At 27.4% G+C, this 21,007-nt stretch overlaps 1 protein-coding gene across 5 annotated transcripts; it reads right to left on the bottom strand.

The window, feature by feature from the left end:
* Positions 1-405: 405 nt before the first annotated feature.
* On the bottom strand, positions 406-15,959 carry LOC114130774 (uncharacterized). Of its 5 annotated transcripts, none has more exons than XM_027995825.2 (17): positions 15,038-15,959; positions 13,696-13,869; positions 13,533-13,616; positions 13,263-13,457; positions 12,716-12,892; positions 12,434-12,649; positions 12,107-12,268; positions 11,820-12,033; positions 11,603-11,757; positions 11,451-11,531; positions 7,825-9,138; positions 7,586-7,753; positions 7,363-7,509; positions 6,947-7,017; positions 5,676-5,919; positions 4,593-4,710; positions 406-4,536 (listed from the first exon to the last, which is right to left on the bottom strand). In XM_027995825.2, the coding sequence occupies exons 2-17, from the start codon at positions 13,795-13,797 to the stop codon at positions 4,340-4,342; spliced, it is 3,645 nt and encodes a 1,214-aa protein (XP_027851626.2). In that variant the 5' UTR covers positions 13,798-13,869; positions 15,038-15,959; the 3' UTR covers positions 406-4,339. The 5 variants fall into 5 exon arrangements, with proteins under 5 accessions (XP_027851626.2, XP_027851631.2, XP_027851628.2 ...); XM_027995830.2 differs by having other exon boundaries at positions 15,159-15,959; XM_027995827.2 differs by having other exon boundaries at positions 13,696-13,816; positions 15,159-15,959.
* Between the last annotated feature and the right edge of the window lie 5,048 nt (positions 15,960-21,007).

Genomic DNA, 21,007 nt, shown 5'->3' with positions numbered 1-21,007 from the left:
CTATTCAAATAATTACATTTTAGTTAAAATATTGCACACAGGCAAAATCGAGCAATTCATTAAAACATATTTTTACTTAATCAATGAAATGCAATGAATTAAATTTTAAAATATTTATATCCGGCTCTAAAATTAACACAAAACAAAAATTTTAAATATGTAGAATTTGCTTTAAGTATTTGTAAGATGAAGACAACACAATACAGCTGTAGTGTCCTCTTAAGTATAATATATTACTCAATATTTTTCAAGCTTTCAGAAGAAACTTGGAGTAAGGTATTAAAATTATAATTATATTATTATAACACTATGTAGTATATTATAATATGAATAATTAATATCAACTGATCATAATTTTTTTTGATACAATTTATTTCTAATTACTCAAGTGTCAAGTATGCAAAATTATTACAATAATTCACAGTTTATTTTTTAAATAATTATATACACAACAAAACATCATTTTAAGCACAATAATAATTTACATATACACACTTAAACTAAACAATTATACATATAAAGTAACTTTAAAATAAATTAAATAAAAATATATGTATATATATGTACTTAATATATATATAAATATATAATTAATGGCAAAATGAAAAATGTTTATCTAGAATATAGATTTTTGCCCAAATTCTATAGATTTGTGCTTTTGAGATCTTATACAAGACACGTAGAAAAAAAACTTACGTGCATATTATAAAATACTACTCGTTAAGTGAGTTACATTAGTTTATATTTAAGTACACTTGACTAAAGTGAATAAATATTTAAAAATTTATTATAGGTTTAAAATTACCCTGTGGAAAAATTTTTCGTTCACATAACAGAAACGAAAGTACATTATACATTTTTTAATATAACGGCAATACATTTGGCAAAAATATAATACTTTGCACAAAAGAAAAACTAAAATTTATTTTTTTAAATTATAAATGCTTTTGGTAACTAAACAATTGGGAAATGCATAATAGAAAAATATTTTGGCCTACAATTAATGTTGATTGTTGGTAATAATGAGATATACTTTCAACATATCCCTTATTGCTATTATATTTAGGGAAATAATTAACAGTTTATTTAAGGTTTTACATTAAACTTTCAATCATTAACATGGGCCAAAATATTTTTCTAATTCAAATTATAATTGGCCAATGACAATTTTTAAATTGAAACTAATGCCAGTTAAGGTGAGGTACATTTAAATATTTAAAATCTAAAACTAAAGCGAGGATAGTTGCCAGAAGAAATAAATCATAAATTAAATACAAAAAAAAAAGAAAATTAATAGGGTTCATGTTTACAACTATAAAATAGGTACCTAATTAGGTGTCAAGTGAATTTTTGTTATTCAAGTCAATTGAGTGATGCTTTAAAATAATAAAACTTTTAATATTTCAAATATGTGACTTTTGTGCAAAAAAAGTAGTAAGGATGGGCTGAAAACGTTTTGAATTATTTACCTGAATTACAAAAAATTATAAGTTTGAATAAAAATAATGTTAACCAAATTAAAATTAATTATGATCATTTTCTTATCTACATAACAAATTTAATTCAGTATTATAACTATGAGCAGTTTTCATATATATCTAATTTTAAAAATTTGAATGAAATGTTTAACATTGTTATAAAACAGTATTTTTCTTAATATTTCTTATGATAAACAAATCTTCAATGTAATTATATCATTTTAAAATAAATTTACTTTATAAAATCCTAAAATTAAATTTATTACTATTTTTATCACAAATTTAATGTAAATTGGGACATTTCATATGTTATCATGTATAGAATAATTACCTTAAAAATTTTCCAACATACTAGTTTTTACTCTAAAACTGAATAGATTACATTAAACCATCTAATAATTGTTTAGAAAAATTGTACAGAACTTGACTTATAAAATTTAATTCCATGGTGGGCTACTAAATTAAACTTCATACCATTAAGTCAATTTGAAAGTAGATTAATTTTTTAATACACAAAAGCTAACTACCTCGAAGTGGAAGAATGAAAGACAGATATACTTTTAGTTTCACAATTTTTTTTAAAAATCATTAGACGTCAAAGAATAAGTCTTATTTAATTTATTTAGTATAAAATGATTCACTTATATTATACCCAGATTTTATCTACTCAAAAGTACATTACAGTAATAAACATTTGTCGACTTGACAAAAGTTTTTTTTATTAAAAGCCAATAAAGAAGATTATTTTCAATGAATATCATGAATATCAAAGTTAAATTAGATGTTTTAAATAGATAGGTAGCACATGACTGCTGATGTTTCATAATACGAACAACACACTAATAAATTATTTGAAATAAACTATATTATAAAAAAAGGATTATGTTTTTAGTACTACTTTGATATTAATAATCACTTCAATATAAATAAATTTGCATATGACAAGCCATGGTACCTAACTTCTAATTATTTACTATCAAGGTAATACACAAAAAAATAATAATAATACTATGGTGAAACTGTATAACAAAATTGTGTTTATTGAATAATTCATTGTAATACTTGATTTATCTTTATAACAAGATATATGTAAAAAAAAAATGAGAGACGACTCTAGCAAGAAATAACCACTTGAATATAATTTTGTATAAATTTACATTTTAAAATAAAACAGTTTTGGGTGATTGGAAACTTAATAATATTTTTGACCTTGATGTTAAAATCATGTGAGGTAGATCATTTTATTTTATACTGCAAATAATATTTGACATTGACTACATGATAAAAATAAACTAACAAGATAAGTAACAGAATGCATTTAAGGTAATCTATTATGAATTCCAAAAATGTATTAAATAGTACAAAAATATCTGAATTATTATTATTAAAAAATACTGTTTAGTTACAATTAATAACAAGAAATAAATGTATGGTAAGAATAAAAATACATAAACATTTAATATACAAGGTAATTCACCAAGCATGCAACTCCCCATTTTTTATAAATTTAATTATAAATTATTAAAAATTCTGATTTTTGGAATTTTAAAATAAACTTAATAATATATATTTTTTTAAATATTTTGTATACTTGTATACTATTAAAGGAATGTCCCGTGATGATATCAACTTTTCTTTTCAAATCTGATCACTTAATCCAGTAAATTAAAAAAAAAAAAAAAATAGTAAAAACCAAAATCAAATTTTAAATAGCTTTTGAGGAAATGACTAGTTCAATAAACTAACAATAAAAGATTTAAATTATAAGATGATTTGAAAATAATATTAATATTAATCTATCAATATTTTAAACTTAATAAAAGCTTTAGAGAATAAAAATGACTTAATATATATATTTTTTAATAACATATTAAGTACTTATTCATATTTTGATTTAACTAGATTAGAATTTTCTATAAAATCATTTGCTTAAAAGCTTTTATCTACTGAAAAAAAGGAGTCTGTATTGGTGCAGGACATTTTTTAAATTGTATACAAATTTACTTAGTGTACTTAAAAATCAAAATCACAACTTGGAAAAATTCATAACTAAATATAAAAATAAGGAGTGAGTAAGCTTGCAATCACTCAATATATATCTTATATAAATTATTATAAGAACCTTAGTAAAATTATATTTAATATCTCTTGAGTTAATATAAAATGCACTTAAATTGAAAAAAAAATATAAGATTAAATCTTAATAACTGTTATGTGTAATTGATCTCATTTTGTTTTTATGAAATTGGATATACACAATTAAATATTCCTTGGAATATTTACTATTTTTTAAAAATGTGATTTTCAATAATTTATAATAATATAATGAAAAAAAATGAAGGAGACGGAAATTTATGAAGTAATACAACAAAATATGTGGCAATAAATTTAAACCCAATAGTTGGGTAAAAATAAAAATAAATAAATCTAACTAATGTAAAGTTCATTAGTTGCATATTTTTAATTACTTTAACTTTAAAAAATGAAAAGTATAATCCATAACAACACATGTGATGCAAAAACTTGTTTGTAGACTAGATAAAGAAAATTGTTTAAATTAAAAATTTGGTAACATCAAAATAATTGTCAGGAAGAATATACTTAGGTTTTCAAATCTGTTAAAGAATTATTGAAGCCCATCCTTATACTATCTTAAATTTCTATCTTAACATATTTTTTCTTAAACGTTTGTTTAATTAAGTGTATGGTATTTTAAAGAAAAATATCTATATAAAAAAGAAAGGAAAACATTAAATTAACACAGTCAAATATTACCATAATCGCGTTTAGGAAATCCGTACACTGAGGAACCAATATTTTTATGTTCACGCCGTGGTCAAACATTTCCTATGACCAGTATGCTAGGACGGTAAAATGCTGCGCACCGCTTCATCTGTTGCCGGATCACTGCGTTGCAAATTCAAAATACTGTCTATGGCGCTTTGCACCTGTGCATTTATTTCTTCATCATCAGGGCAATGACGTTTGCTTTCTGATGTAGACTGCTCATCCTCCAGTTGGTGTTCACGTTTTTTAGATATAGATTCATCATTACAACCTAAAAGTTATTAGTTAATAAAATGATACTTTTTTCATTATAGACATGCAACTTACTCGTAGAAGTATTAACTGAATTTGTATTCAAATTTTGTTTTAACTGTTGTAATTGTGCAGACTCGTCAGCATCAAATCTTCGCCCCAACATAATTAATTCAGATGTTTGTACTTCCCTCTAATAACACACAATTAGTATGATTTCTAACATTCAAAGCATTTAACATAAGCCCCAGAATTATATCAATTTGCATATTTTTTTTAAAAGTTAAATGGATAGTTAGATAAAATTAACTCAATTCATGACTTAATGTTAAACTAAATGTATTATTTGTTTTGAAATGTATTTATATGGTGTTTACAGAATACAAGATTCTTGGTTGTGTTAATTATACTGTTATCCAAGAATTAAACAATTGATTTGTATTTATTAAAATCATTTTCTGTTATTATTTATACATTTTTCGAATTTTTAGAAGACACTTTTTGTTATAATTTACATGTAATATGATAAACATCAAACTTATTTATTCTCAATTATATGGTTGTATTGAGAAATTAAAAAAAATAAATAAATAAAAAGCGAATTAACTACAATAGAAAAATCATTCATACACTTCAATTATATTTCATTAGTAGTAGTTTTAATTCCAAGCAAATATGGCTATAAAATATTTTGGTTTTAAACTAAAAAAAAATTCTAGTTATATGTCAAAGAATGTTCAATGATATTATAAACAAGTAAGAAAACAGAAAATATTTTTGAAGTATATCAGTTCCCTAACTGGATATTTTGCAAATATTGATGTTAAATAAAAATATGGATAGGTCAAAATATCTTAATACTTGAATCAATCTTACTAATTAATATAGCTAATTCTACTTTTGTAAACCATTAGATGGACAGCTGTATTTTATTTATAATTTTAAATACAACACACATACACACATATATATATAGATTATTTTTTGCACATAAATACATACATTTTTTAAAGGTATATACTATAATTATTTATGGTTTATATATTATAATAATTTATATTAACTTTTTGTCAATAGAAAAATGTAAATAATAATAATAATGGATATAATTCTGAGTCCTAATATTAAAATGCCATACAATATTAGTATGATGCTTACCATGCTTTCTTTAAATAATAGATAACGATATTTATTAAATAATGACGCTTTTTTATCTAACATCTGTTTGGCAGTTGACTCAAATATTTCATCAGCCAACTCCAAATCTCTTTCTGATAATACGGCTTCATTTAAGCAATGATACCTTGATAATCGTTTTACAGCATCACTTGCTGAACTAAAAGGCGTCACAACATCAGGATTAGTTGCGCCAGCTTGATCAGCTGCTATCCGCTCAGAAATTCTATAATAATAAATATTATATTTAAGAAAACACAAGTAAAACTTTTAAGTCATAATACATAGAATATAGTATAAACTCAGCTACCTTAATTTTAACCTATAACATTTTTAGTACAACTATCTTTTAATTGCATTTCTATTTCATGAGAAAACAAACTGATTTTGTGCATACAAAGATATGGCAATTGAACACGTGGCCCATTGTATTGATAATGCATGCCAATTCATACCAGAAACTAAGTTCATTTAATAAAATTGAGTCCACTATGCAATATTAATACTTATTTAAATTCTAACATTGGTATGTGCCCAATAAATTTGTACATAAATAATATAATAATAATAATATACATATATTATAAAAAATAAATTTTATAATTCTTGTTAACTTAATTTCATCATTGATTGAATTATTTTGAAGTTTTAAAAGTCAAAGACTAAAAAAATTATTTTAAAGTAGGCTGATTTCATTAGTTTCTTTGTAGTGAAAGTATTTTCAAACTATATTTATTATTTTTCAATACATTTTTGATTAGCAGTAAATAATTTCAGAACTGATGATTTATAATGTGCATAAACTTATTATTACTTAACAAAATAATATTTTCTGTTACTTCTTGAATATTTGAGATTTTAAAAGGTATATTTACAATATTTTACGTAGTTTTGAATGAAAACTTTAATTAACATTTTTGGTTTGTCTTTGATTCAACATAAGTTCACACACATCACACAAATTATCCATTAAGTTGTCAAGTGTCTATGTAAATTATATTGAAATTTGGCCAGATAATATACTTATTTAAATTTTCTAGTAAGACATTTATAAAGTTAACAACTATTTTTTACCAAGATAAATTACACAATATAGATTGAACAAAAATACCTCTAACCTTGTATCACAAAAACCTCTCATCTTTAAAAAACATAAGTCTAGATTACATTATAAATGGAGAAAAAAATTATGATGGCTCTCTATATACTCAAATACAGAATAAACAAAATAAAAGTGGATATTGAACACTTACAATGATATTCGTTTTGAAGCACTGAAGGCAGGAAGAGTTGGAGAAGGTTCACAAGATGTTTGAGTTCCAACCTATAAAATAAATAATAATAATTGTTAACTATAATATTTATTCAATATAAGTCTTATGTTTTAAATTATAAATTACTCAGTATTTTTTAAAAAAGCAATGAAAAATAAATCTAAAAATTTAGAATCTATAAATCATTGAGATTTTTTATTTTAATGAATTATTAATATTTAGCTTATATTTTCTAGATTTTACTATAAACTTTTAAATTTAAGAAAAATCACTAATAAATTTTCTCTATTTTATAAATTAAAAATGTTTTTTTTTTTTTTATAAAACATGATAATTAAGTAAATTTTATAAATAATTATGTTATAATTTTTATTTTAAAATGATTAATTACTCACTTGTACATGTAAGGGAGACGTTGATTTATTACTAGTGGGAGGAGACGCAGTAGTTGATGTTTGAACCGTAAGAGGAGGTGACAAGGTATGAGGTGGACTTGATGCCATAGGACAAGGTGGAGGCACTAATCTTACAGGTGTAGATACCTAAAAATTTTTTATTAATTGTTTTATTAATGCTATATATATTGGATTTCATATAAACAAACTGATAAATTCTTACATAGGTAATTCCTTGTGAATTTTGTCCAGAAACAGTAGGAACAATTTTGCCACATTGTAAAATTTTTTGTTGCTCATTAAACAATCTTTGTAAAGCAGTTTGCTCACTACTAGTACGGTATTTTTTTGCACTTAGAGCTGATATTTGATTTTGAACTGCTTTTAATAACTGAATATTGACAAAAATAATATTTACTATTTTTATTTATACACAATTTAAATTTAAAATTGTTAACAAACCTGTTGTTTTTGTGGCGTAAGTTGTATAGTTTTTACCCTTTGATTTGAAATACTACTCTCAGGAGAATTCAATGGAACTGGTGTATCATGATGTTCTTTCTCTTTTTCATCACATTGAAATACCATTGGTTTCACGACAGCAGCTCTTTTTACTTTTCTTGGTTTAATAGGTGCTTTATTAGCACATGGTGGAACAACCATAGTTTTATTAATCAATATATTTGGATGAGATTGGGCAATACTATCTAAAAATGCATTTTGGGATTGAACTTCTAGTGGAACAGAAGCTTTAGGTGGACTATTTGGCCTGAATATTTTTGATGGAACTGCTAATGGACTTCTGTTATTTGTTCTATTAATAACAGATGTTTGATAATTAGACAATGTTGTGTGATTATCATTTGATTGTGATATAACGGCAGCACATGGTTTTGAAAACTGCATGTTACTTTGCTGTGGTGATGTTACAATGGTTAAATTTGGTCGATTTGGCAACATAGGTGTAAATGACTGAGAAACATTTGGTGATGGTATAGGAGAATTATATGAGGCAGGACTCTTAGAATTACTTCTAGAGCTATGAGACATAGCAGGGCTACATTGAGGACTTATCACAGATTGAATACTTCTAGGACTATGGGAAGATACTGGTACGGTTTTAGACCTTGATATTGAAGTTTGCATTACTCTTTCTGAAGTATGAATTATTGGAGTTTGATTTTGTAATTCTACATTTTTATTTAATGTAGAATTGGTTACTATTTGCACTCGGTTTTGTTCTTCATTAAATAAAATATCATTATTTCTTGAAGAATCATTATTAGATGCTACTAACAGTCGACTATCCATCATGTTAGAAACAAGTTGAATACTACTACTTTGTTGATGGTCTAAACTTGACACCATTGTACTACTGCTATGCATAACTCTAATACTATTATTTTGCTGCATAACTTTATTTTGATCTTCAACAGGTGTTGACATGACAAATTGCTGATGATTTTGTCGATTTTCAACACTTACAGGAGTACCAGCAGTGGGGAACATCAAATGTTGGCCATTAATAATATTTTGTTGTAATGATTGGGGTTCTAACACAGTTACAATTTGAAGTCGACCAGAAACATCTGCCAAAATACGCACGCCGGAGCCATTTTGTGGTTGGGTGGGTAACGTTGTATTTCCTCCTTTAAGAAGTAATGATTCAGCACCAGCCACACTCAGAACAGCATTTTGAAGTATGTGTCCACCATGATCGGCAACTAACTGAGCTAACTGTGTTTGAGCTGCAGCAGCAACACTTGCAGAAACATTCTATAAATTAAAACCAATATTGATCTAGTTAATTAAAATATTTATAATTAATAAAAACAATACTTGATAATTGCATAAATATACAAATAAGTAATATAAAACGATTTTTAATTAATATATTTGCACATCTAAAGATTAAATTTAAACAAATAATATAAAAAATAAAATAGGTGCAAGATTCATAACCCATCAAGTCTAATACTGACATATAATCATTAGGATACCACTGCCAATGTAAACAAATAGTCCCAAATAAAAAACACAATAAGCAAAATGTTCCAAGTTGAGTCTCAAATTTATTAATAGTTTATCTGAATTAAATATCAAATATTGTAGTCATATTTTAGTTGAGTTCTAATTATTATGATATAAATAAAGTTAGACTTATAAAATATATGCTAGTTGAGTCCCGATTTTTATAATGATGTATACTAGATGAATCTGCTTCTATCAGATATACATACTGCATAATTGTATAAATTGAATAGGAATATATCTTTTAACATTAATTTTTATTGTTTTTAATATAAAACTACAGCTTTACAATATGATTAGTATTGTATGAGATGTGCATCAAAATAAAGATAAATTCTAAAGATATATATAAAAAAAAGAAAAAACATTGATATCAACAAATAACTTCAGGTTTTGATTTTAAAAGTTATTTAAAAATTAAATTAAATGATAGAGGTGTACAAAAAGACGTAGTTGTTGGATATTCTCTAATATAACGGGAAAAATTTTTGATACTAAAATAAATTAAATACTCACTAAGCTTTATTTCATCCTCAGATAACAAAAAATGTTATTTTTAAAAATGAACAATTACTGAACAATAAATTAAAACAAATTTACTGAATAGCAAAATAATATTTATGAAAGATCATCTACATATTTAGCATTCTACAAATTGAATTAATATTTTGGAAACTACCAATTTAAATTAACTTATAAAAAATATTTACAATTTAGATCTTTTATACTATACAATTTACTTAATTTAGCAATGACGCCCATAATAATTTTAAAAACATGCATCAAAACAAACATGAGTGAACCATTTTATGATAGAAGTTCAAATATCTTATTATTTTTGTGTATCACTAACACATTTGAGTAAAATTGAAGTCATTTAATATGTAAATAGAAAAACAGTTGTCTGAAACAACTTTTCCAATTTTTTTTTTTTTTTAATTTAAATCCAAATCAAATACTAATGCTCTATTTGTTTACTTTTTACTACTTAATAAATTGAAGTTTATACAAAAATTCATTGTTTTTTAGTTAAAGAGTATGAAAAAATGTGTTTATTTTATTACCATGTGTATTTATTTAGTTGTTTATATTCATTTCAAGATGAGGCAATACATCCTGCATTTGAACTAACTTTACAAACTAGCAAATCCTATAATAAAGAAATATTGGGTCAAGCTTGATGGCATAAGATTCAAAATTTAGATGATCCAAATCATATAAAAATAAAGTTTAAAAGTATGAAAATGTATAACATATTTAGCCTACCTTTTTTAGAACGAAAAGTTGAAGTTTTTTTTATTATTTAATGACTATAATGCCAACAGATTATTTTAATTTAAATGCATTTTTAAATTATTTACTTGATAAATTGGACTAATTCATTGTTCCTACCATTAATTTGGTCAGATTTTTTTTTCATACACATCAAAAACTGAGCATTATTTCATTCAAAATTTAATTACATGTTTAAATAAAGCACATCCAGAACATCTATTAATATATAAAAGCTATAAAAGATGTATTTATAAAATTATAAAGTATAACAAAAATAAAATCTCAGGAAAAAAAATTAATCATCTAAAATTTGTTAAACTTTTCATCCAATTTTAATTCTATAGTATTAAATTTACTACTATTACACTTAACTTTATAATTAAAGATCAAATTCATTGTTTGATAAAAAAAGATTATTTTATTAAATTACTAAGAACACTTATAGAGGAAAAACTAGTATTTTAAATTTAAAAAACATATTTAATTATAACTATAATTATAATAATAAATTCAAATAGTCTTAATTCTGTGTTCATTGGTAGATTGAAATAATGACATAAATGAAAGGAAAAAAATTTTATTTTATTAGAACAGTTATAGTCGATATAATCAATTTTTCTCACGGGACTCAATTGAGATACAGCCACTATTACCTTATTATTTCAATTCCAGTACACTTAAACCTGGGCAAATGTGCATATTGCATAGTTTATGATGAAAAACGACTGTGTTAGTATTAAACTATTAATACATATAGAAACAAATTGTATATTCCAATTTACCTGAGTCAGCGTATTTGTTGTAATCTGTGGTTGATGTACAATCATACGTCCATCTTCTACTAAAGACAAACGAAAACCTCCCTATAAACATTATTTAAAGAATTAATTAGATTTATATTTAAAAATAATAACTACCAGAACTGAATATTTACCTGAGATGAGGAAGTAGGAGTTTGCAATTGAGCTAATAAAGGTGCAGATTGTTGATGAGATTGTGGAGGGGGGGTTGGAGTTTGTTGTATTCTATTATTTTGATTTAATTGATTTTGTTGCATTATAGGTGTACCAGATTCTTCTTCATCAATACCTAAACAAAATCAGCAATAGATTAGTCAAAATATTGAAAATGGATTTGTTTACAAAACTAACCAGACAATTTAATTAGATTTGCAAGGTCTAATCGTACAGGTTCATCATCTTGTGGCCTTGAATGCATTTTTGGTTTCTTTTTTTTAATATTCATTGACCTATTATTTGATGATTGTGTGATAGTGGATTGAGGTGATAATGCAACTAATGCTGGACCAGAACATGTTTGAATTTGCTGTAGTTGAACACTTTGGCCACTTACCAACCTCACAACCTAATATTAATTAAAATTATATAACGTATTAGTAATTATAAATATTTCTAAAAATAATTACATTCTTACTAACCTGGTTTGACTGTTGCCTAGGCTGTTGAAGTAAAATTTGAGTACCATTGCAAGTGACTTGAGCTTGTTGGGTATTATGGTTTTGAGTATTAGGGGATCTAAGAAAAAGCTGAAGGCCACTAGTTGTTTGTGGACCAACTATTACACCAGCAGTTGGCATAATCTAATTAAGGTAAAAAAAAAAAAATATTGTTGTATTAAGTAAAAAATGAATTAATTTAGGAAAGTATACTGTATTATATTATAGAGCAAATAAATAATAATAATACAATACACTTAAATTACTGAACATCTAAATAATTGTATAAATTAATAAAACAAAACTTACTTGGTTTATCAAGAAAGCACCTTGTTGTTGACTATGTATTGAGGTTGAATGATGTGTTTGTTGCGACTTAATGCTGTTAATACTAGCATGGTTCTGTACATGATTATTAGGTTTAGGTAATATTTGGGGCGGTTTATTTTTTACTTGAACATTATTTACATTATTTCGACTATTTGATTGAATAAATTGTAAAACCGGCCCATTAGTGCTCATCATCTATATGAATAAAAATATATAAGTATAATAAAAAAAATATATAACTATTATTAATTAATTATTTACCTGATGGATAACTTGTGGTTGGGGTGTAATAACCCTCTGTTGAGGAGAGGGGGTAAGTGATCGAGAAGAGAATGGTGATGAAGGTGATTGTGGTATACATTTTGTGTTTGTATCCAGTATCGCTGTAGCCTGTTGTTGTTGAACCATTGTACCAGATGTGTGCTGTTGGGCACCCATCTTAAAGATAATATTATATCAATATTAATTATTTCTACTAGATCAAAACTAATAATATATTTAATATAATTATTCCTGCTAAAATAATATTTTAGTTTTTAAATGCTAAAACTGAATGTCTAAAATTGTAAATTAATTATCATAACTTGGTGATTGGGGAAATATTTGATTAAAAGTTGAAAAGGAAAAAATAGTACTAAACAGTTAGTTAAACAAAAAGCATAATATGTTTTTGTAAGTAAATATGAACAATTGCTGCAAATGGAGCCAAATGTAGGAAGCTGATTTTTAGAGTTTAAAGGAATTCTTAGTTTTGCCAGGTTTGATGTCACCGACATAACATAATACATTAATTTATATTGTTTTATACCTGTCGTATGCTTGTTGAGTGAAGAATGTTTGAGTGCTGAACATGTTGATGTAGCACTTGTTGAAAACTTGTATGTTGATGTAATGTTGCAGCTTGTTGTGTGGTCACAGTTGGGAAAGTTGTTATTCCTTGTCCCTGAGAACTTGCAAGAACTAGTTGAGGTCCTCCTGCAAGTACACCATTATTTCCTGTACCCTAAAAATATGTTTAATAATTATTAAGTATAACGCTCAAGTTCAATAATTATTGTGATATTTTTAAAGTATTTACTGTAGTTTGATGATGAAGTGTTAATGTTAATCCTCCTGCAGCAGCTTGTTCTTGTTGTGCTTGTATATGTTGTAATTGTTGATACTGTACAAAAAACCATATTTAAAAACAGGAATATTATATTTTTTTATCATAGATATTTAAGAAAAAACAAGTAATATACCTGATGATGAGTGAGAAGCACTGAACTGGCAGGGCGGCCGTCTAATAGGCCCTGTGGTATAGAATCCACGGTGCCTTCCAGTCTGCAGCACACACCATACATTCAATTACGCTTTAGCCACCTAGAATCGAATTTTATTCGGATTTATTTTTCTCGTTGAATTCTGTCAGTTACCTAAAGTTTAAAGGTATACATTTTTAGTAAGTAGGTGTATAATTTAAAATATACAATACAATATTAATTTAATTTGATCACCCATTTTAGAGAAAAAGAAACAAATTTAGAATTATAGCAATTCATCAGTATCTATTGACTTGGTATGTAAAAAAGAAGTTAAAAATGATTATAACTAACTATCCGAGTAATTATTTACAATACTTCATATGCCTACCTATTTTATGAAACAATTTAAATCTGGTTTAGGATCTCTTAAACGGAAAATAACAGTTCAAATATTTGATAACTCACGACTAAAATCATGACGGTAAAATTGGAAAAAAGTTAGAAGCAATATTCAAAATATTAGACTCCCCAAAAGGTTGCCTGGGTGAAAAGATAAAATATTTCAGGGAGGGATGACAACAATAATTATTGTCATGTTGAAATCACAAGGGTACACCTACCCTTGAAAAACGCCGCGTCTAGAGCACTGGGATCCCGGATAAATAAAAACAGGTAAAACTAACGTAATACGTTTTTCACCTGAGGAATTCACATACGATTTGCACTTATCAGTCGATCGCGAATTATCGGACGAATCTATCGCCAGAACGAAAATCTCGACCACTCGCGCCGAAAATTCGGCATACCTACTACACGTCTTATCGTTTAAAATCGAATGGCAACGGGACGTTTTAAAAATCAAAAGCCGTTGGCGTCCTTAACGTAGTCGTAACGGACGAGCAACGGCGGTCACGGACAACCGAGACGGCGTTAAAAGTCAACACTCGAATACCCAAATAAAGATCGGAGACCGGAACACGAGCGCGTAACCCTTTATCAGCGACGTCGTCATATGTTGACATAACGAAAAAAGACCGGTTGGGGAGCGTCGACTACCGAACACGTACCGAAGCGAACGCGAGATACGTTTCTCTGCTGGTTCGGGAGCTGCTACTGTTGCTCAAAGTGCCCCGTGCGAGCGTAATTCGCCGGTGCGACTGGCGACGTGCAGCAAAAGCTCGCGCACGTCGTAACGATAATAGTGTATTATTGCGTCCGATTACGGATACTTAACGGGCTCGACACAGCAGCCGAGGTATTATTACTTTATTGTTATTGTTTTTGTTATTACGGGTGTAGGTAGATAGGTAGGTACCTATACTATTATTATTGTTATTACTTGTTGTTGTTGTTGTTGTCGATGCAAATAATATTACGTTTGTTTTTCGCTCGGTTTTTTAGGTGATACCTATTATTATTATTACTGTTGTTATCGTTATTATAACACTTTACACCCTTACCGTCTTTCGCACAACGCCAGCATAAGTGTCCGGCGATCCGATTCCGTTACATAATAATAATAATAATAATAGTAATAATAACAACAACGACGACGACGACGACGACGACGACGGCGGTCGCGATAATTCGATGGCGGCGCGCGGCACTAATGTCGCGGTAGTTCGGACAATAACATCGCCGTCGCACAACGATACACGGACGGCAATTAGTGTGGCCGATAACAACAACATAACATGATATTCACAATAAACACAACGACGCGCGATACGTATTTCGGGCACTACTACACATTATCCGTCGTCGGCGGCACGGCCACATAATTGATGATGAGCGTGTGTGTGTGTGTGTGTGTGTGTGTACGAGTCTTGTGCGACGGTGCGTGTGTGTGTGTGTGCGTGCGTGCGTGCGCTATCGCTATCGCGCGCGGCGCCGTAGTATAGTCGTTACCTACCAGCGTGCGCGCGCGCCTCCCCCCCCGTGTCTGTGCGCGCGTGTGTGTGTGTGTGTGTGCGCGCGCGCTCCCGGCGCCCCTCCCCCCGCCACACGTGTGCGCGCCCGTGTGCGTGTGTACACAAACAACAAAAATCGAACGGCCATTTTATTGTTTTGCAAACGACGACGACGACGACGACGCACGAAAGGATAAACCTGCTGCTGCCGCCGCCGCCACACCGCCACACCGCCGCCGCTACCACGGAATATCCGTCATCCCATAAAAGTGCCAGTGTTGCCAAAACAGTTTACAGAGAAACCCGTCCGATCGGCGGCGATCCGTCACGTCTACGGCGGCCGTTCGCCTTCGCGCCCCACGGTCATTGTGGCCGCGCAGTCTCGCCCAGACGGTGTACGCATAATATTGTTTATTGTTATTAATATTATTATATTATTATTACTATTATTACGGACCGTCTCGTCTGTTGTAGTTGTAGTTGTAGTAGTAAATCGTGTTCAGTGTTTACGAGTATTTACGTCGTCGTTTACGACAACAACAACAACAACGACGATAATAAATCATATCACCATTCACAACGTACGCTATCACGATATGACTAATTTATTGTGTTAACTCGTTGTCATACCTATCACACGTCCTTTATTATCGTTTTTATTGCTCGTTATTACTGCATTAGTGTAATTATTTACTAAATTAGCAGTGTTAGTAATTAGTACTAATTATGCATCGTTGCTAATCGCCAGTAATCGCGCGTGTTTATTAAAGTTCGTTTAATTAGTCCACCACGACGGATTTCGAATACCTAATAGTTATTTGTAATCGTTTAAATATTTTTTTGATTTTTCTACAGCGCAAGAAATGACATTATTGTTTTTAGGATATAATCATTTTATTGTTTAGAATTTGTGAGCAATATTAAAATTATCGGAATGATAAAACACATAAAAAGTACGGGTAGTACACCTATAAATTTGAAATTTAAAACATTAATTTTTATCTAGTTACCAACAAATTATTTAACATATTATGTATTATTGTCATATTATATTGTATTATTTATTTATATTACGTACTTACCTATACAATATAAATGGACACATTTTATTTAAGCACATCGTGTAGTATATACTAAACAATACTGTGGAGAACTGGAGAAGGAAGTAATTTTAGTAATTATAGACTATATAATGATATAATGGTATACAAATTTAAAACACACGACGTATGTATTGTATTGCAGTCCTTGCATTCCTAAGGACACTTGAATATAATATAGTTATAATCATGCATAACATGAAGGATAAAGTATACTATGTAGACGTATTTATGTTGTGATACGGAGAGAAAGGGCTAATTCTTACGTACTTAGGATTTGGAAAAAAAATAATATTTTTGTTTTTTTTTTTTTTTGTAAGTACTTTAACTATAGTACCTAACATACAGATCGATATGGACTATTGTATATAATCAATATGTATAATGGCTTATCATGGATCCACATGCATGATCAAATGCATTGCCTTATATTAATGTGCATGCATAAAAACGTAAAAATTGTCAAATTTATTTTTTTTATTCGGCCCACAGCCACTTGTTAATTTTTTGTCATGGTGTTCCGTATGACCGTATTCAGTATATTATCTTATTCATGATTGTATATTTGTAAATCATGCTTATTATATTTTTTATTAATTATCATATTTTATTTTATGAGAATAAATCTATTTTTAACACGGTTAAGAATTTGTTTATTATTAGATAATAGATAGTACTAGTATACGTATAAAGGTAAATAAAAATAAATAAATGATTTATTGCTGAACATATTTATGTTAGTATTATAAATAAATGGTAATTACTAATTTTAAACATATTATGTAAACTATATGTATACCTACGCTGCCGTGCTAAACAAAAACAAAATAACTCCCTTTTTCGTAAAAATAATATTTTTGTTTCTATAGGTAAAATTAGTGGTTTTAGTGATTTTACACCGATTTTTCATGTAAAAATAGCGTATTTCTCATTAAAACCCATCTTTAAATGAAATTTTAAATAAGAAAATATGCGGTTAGTCAAATATATTTGAGGTTTTGAAAGCGAAATATGGTAAATCCAAATACTAAACAAAAATTTGGTATATCACATAAAAAATAATGGAGTTTCCGTGTTTTGGCTTATTCCTTATACGTTCATACGTTGAAAAAAAGGGTATTGACATATTATTATAAACTCTATCACATTATATAAATTAAAAATTAATGATTATTTGATACCTATATCTATTATTTTGTAATTTACTAACTTAGATCATATTATACTATATAGACATATAGTATATGATCTAAGTTTACTTAACTGATATTAAATTGCTACGTAATCTCATAAAATTCAAACTTAACTATAAAATATGGTTCATAATTCATATTGGAACTTGAAAGTATTGTCATTGGACGCGTCTCTCCTCCCTCACTTCATCCAGCCTAATTAGAAAATATTAATTCGATTATTTAGTGTATTTATTGTACATTTTTTTCATATTTTAATAATAATAGTAAAAAAAAAAATACAATAGGTACAATAGGTATTTTAAGTTCAATTTTGAACGAAATTACTAATTTAAACAATTAATAACAATATTTTGTTATACCTTAAGAACATTATTTGTGGGAACTTAAACTTTTATGTATTAAATTTTACTATACGCAATAACCTTTTTAATTTATTTAAAAATATTATCGATTTATGGGTACTACCATTGATTACAAATCAATGGCAAAGGCGTATTTAGGATTTTGCTGCCCTGCAGGGTACACATTTTTTTTTTTACAACTGTTTAAATCGGTTTAAAAATAAAACCTTCCAGTTACATTTACTGCCCCCCCCCTCCCAACAAGTACTGTCCAGGGCACGGCTATAACCTATCTATAGCCGTGGTCCAGGGCAATTGTCCCCCCCTAAATACGCCATAGATTCTATGGTACTACCTAGTACCTACCTATAGGCTATAATATTGTTATGCGAATCTATGTTTATTGTTTTGCGATGTTTACAGAAAAATGTTATTAAGTTCAGTAAGTTGATATACCTAATATAATAAAATATATATTATTAAAAACTCAATACTAAATTCTAATAATAATATAATAATTAATAAATGCAATATTTTCGAAAAAAATTATACCTATTACCCTAATATATTACTAAAAGTAAAATAAATAACTATTATAGCTGTGTCAAATAAACATATCTGCACTTGTTGATATGGATTGATATTGATTATACATATTTATTGATATTGATTGTTTCTTCTCAGAATCAGTTTTCGAATACAGTAATGATAAATACAAATGCGTTTGTATACGCATCTATGAAAATACCTTTTGGGAAACTAATACGCATTAGCTAATTAATAATTGAATTAAGGATTTTACTATATATATTTGAATATTTCATTCATTTTCTAATAAAAAATATTAACAAAATTATGTTGCATTCCTATATCATTCATTTTTTATATAATAACTTTTTTTACAAAAAATAAATTATTAAATCATACTTTCTGTGTGTTATTAAAAGAGTTTCTTATATCTTAACTATTACATATGTACTATAATACGTCTATAGTCAGATAGTCTATACACAATTATCAACCTCCGACCCTTTCTAATATTTCAAGTAATCTTTATAATTTATAAACTGTAAAATTAAGAGCGTTGGACTTCTATTTTTACTTGTAGTTCTGTACCGACTGTACCTACTGCTTACTGTTTATATCATCTGCAGTACCACACAATAATATAAATAATAGTGTGCAACCCCATCTAATCGATTTGCTGTTTCCATAAATCATTCGGTTGTATATGAATATATGAACTAAATCTGTGACTAATTAAAATTGTTAAAAATATTATTACATTAACAAAAACCATCAAATAAATAAGTAACAACAAGGCTCTAAATAAATATTATTTATCTCCATCTCCTTTGACATCTTCTCAAATAATGTTTAAACCTTAAAACCGTTACTCATCTGTGCTTATTTTGGATGAACCAGATCTAATGAATTATGATAACTAGGGCTGTGAATTTAATACACCAAAAAACCTGAAAAAATGCATTAAAAATGTCAAAAATCAATATAAAATACACTTAAAATAATTTTTAATTTAATTTAAATGTTTATATTAATATACAGGATATTATACATTATTACATTACATATTACATGCATAAAAATGTGTTTATTTAATAAAAAAAAAAAATTATCATGTTGATTGAATTTGAATTTCACATGAAACATTTTTAAAAAATTTTGAAATTGTGTAAAACAAAAAAAAAATGTTAATCGGTGGAATTTAATTTAAAATAACGAAAAATGAACTAAAAAAGAAAATATGACTTAAAAATGCAAAAAAAAAATGCTCAAAACAATTAAAAACGTCAAAAAGTTCAAAATAAAAGTTTCATGACTGAATTCGTTGTTACATAATTCAAATTATATACTTATAAAGCTACGTTTCACAATCACCAAAATAATAAATACACTCCTGTCTCCTATAAATTTAGTATTTACAGCCCTTATGATAACCCACCGGAATCTTTTAGTCAGGGGCAGTCGCATACCTCTAACTATTCACCTAAGATTATATTCCCTCTGCTACATTCATTAACGGCATTCTTTATTATATAGGTTTCAAAATGAGCAAATTTGAACTTTCTTTGTGACTTTGTCCTAATCAATTTCTCTTCTAAATTTATTTTCTTTATCCCAAGGACTAAAATTGTGTATAGTAAGAAAAATCAAGTGTATAATATATGTAATTAAAAAGTATATATTGGCTTAACTGTTTTTTACAATTTTTCTTCATTTTATTTTTGATTTATAAATATTATATAAATACATTTTGTAGTGATGATCAAAATTGTTCTTGGTCTTGCCGTTTTTCTAGACTTGCTACAAGACCATGATGGTGCTGGTACTAGCAAGACCAAGACCTAGTTTGCTGCAAGATCAAGACTAAAACAAGACCAACACTGCAAGACTGCCAAGACTCTTGCAAATTTTGTTTTCCCCAAAAACATACTAGTGTATATCTACATTTTTTAATAATGTATAACGAAAATAATAAGAAATTATTTGTTTATTTTTAAATTTGATCAGTATTCGAGGAAATGACGAATTATTGAAAAAAAGATTAGAAATAATTGGAAATTAATATTACAAAATAGTGTTTCATACTAATTAGCAACTATCGACAAATTATTTTATTTTTCCAAAATCTATAAATAAATTACAAGAATATAACAATATTGGACCGCCCTGATCTATACCATGGGCCATAGTTAAATAACATTTATTTAGCCGTGATCTATACAATACAATATTAGTAT

The sequence above is a fragment of the Aphis gossypii genome, chromosome 2 (assembly GCF_020184175.1).
Source record: "Aphis gossypii isolate Hap1 chromosome 2, ASM2018417v2, whole genome shotgun sequence".
Taxonomy (NCBI): domain Eukaryota; kingdom Metazoa; phylum Arthropoda; class Insecta; order Hemiptera; family Aphididae; genus Aphis; species Aphis gossypii.
Note: the sequence above shows the minus strand (reverse complement) of the source record. Positions and strands in the feature narration are given on the sequence as shown.

Excerpts from the sequence above, each read along its gene's own strand:
- LOC114130774 (XM_027995825.2), bottom strand. The coding sequence starts at position 13,797 with ATGTATGGTGTGTGCTGCAGACTGGAAGGCACCGTGGATTCTATACCA. Across the intron at positions 13,617-13,695 it reads TGCTTCTCACTCATCATCAG|TATCAACAATTACAACATAT; the intron begins GTATATTACTTG and ends TTTTTTGTACAG. Across the intron at positions 12,893-13,262 it reads ACTCAACAAGCATACGACAG|ATGGGTGCCCAACAGCACAC; the intron begins GTATAAAACAAT and ends ATTATCTTTAAG.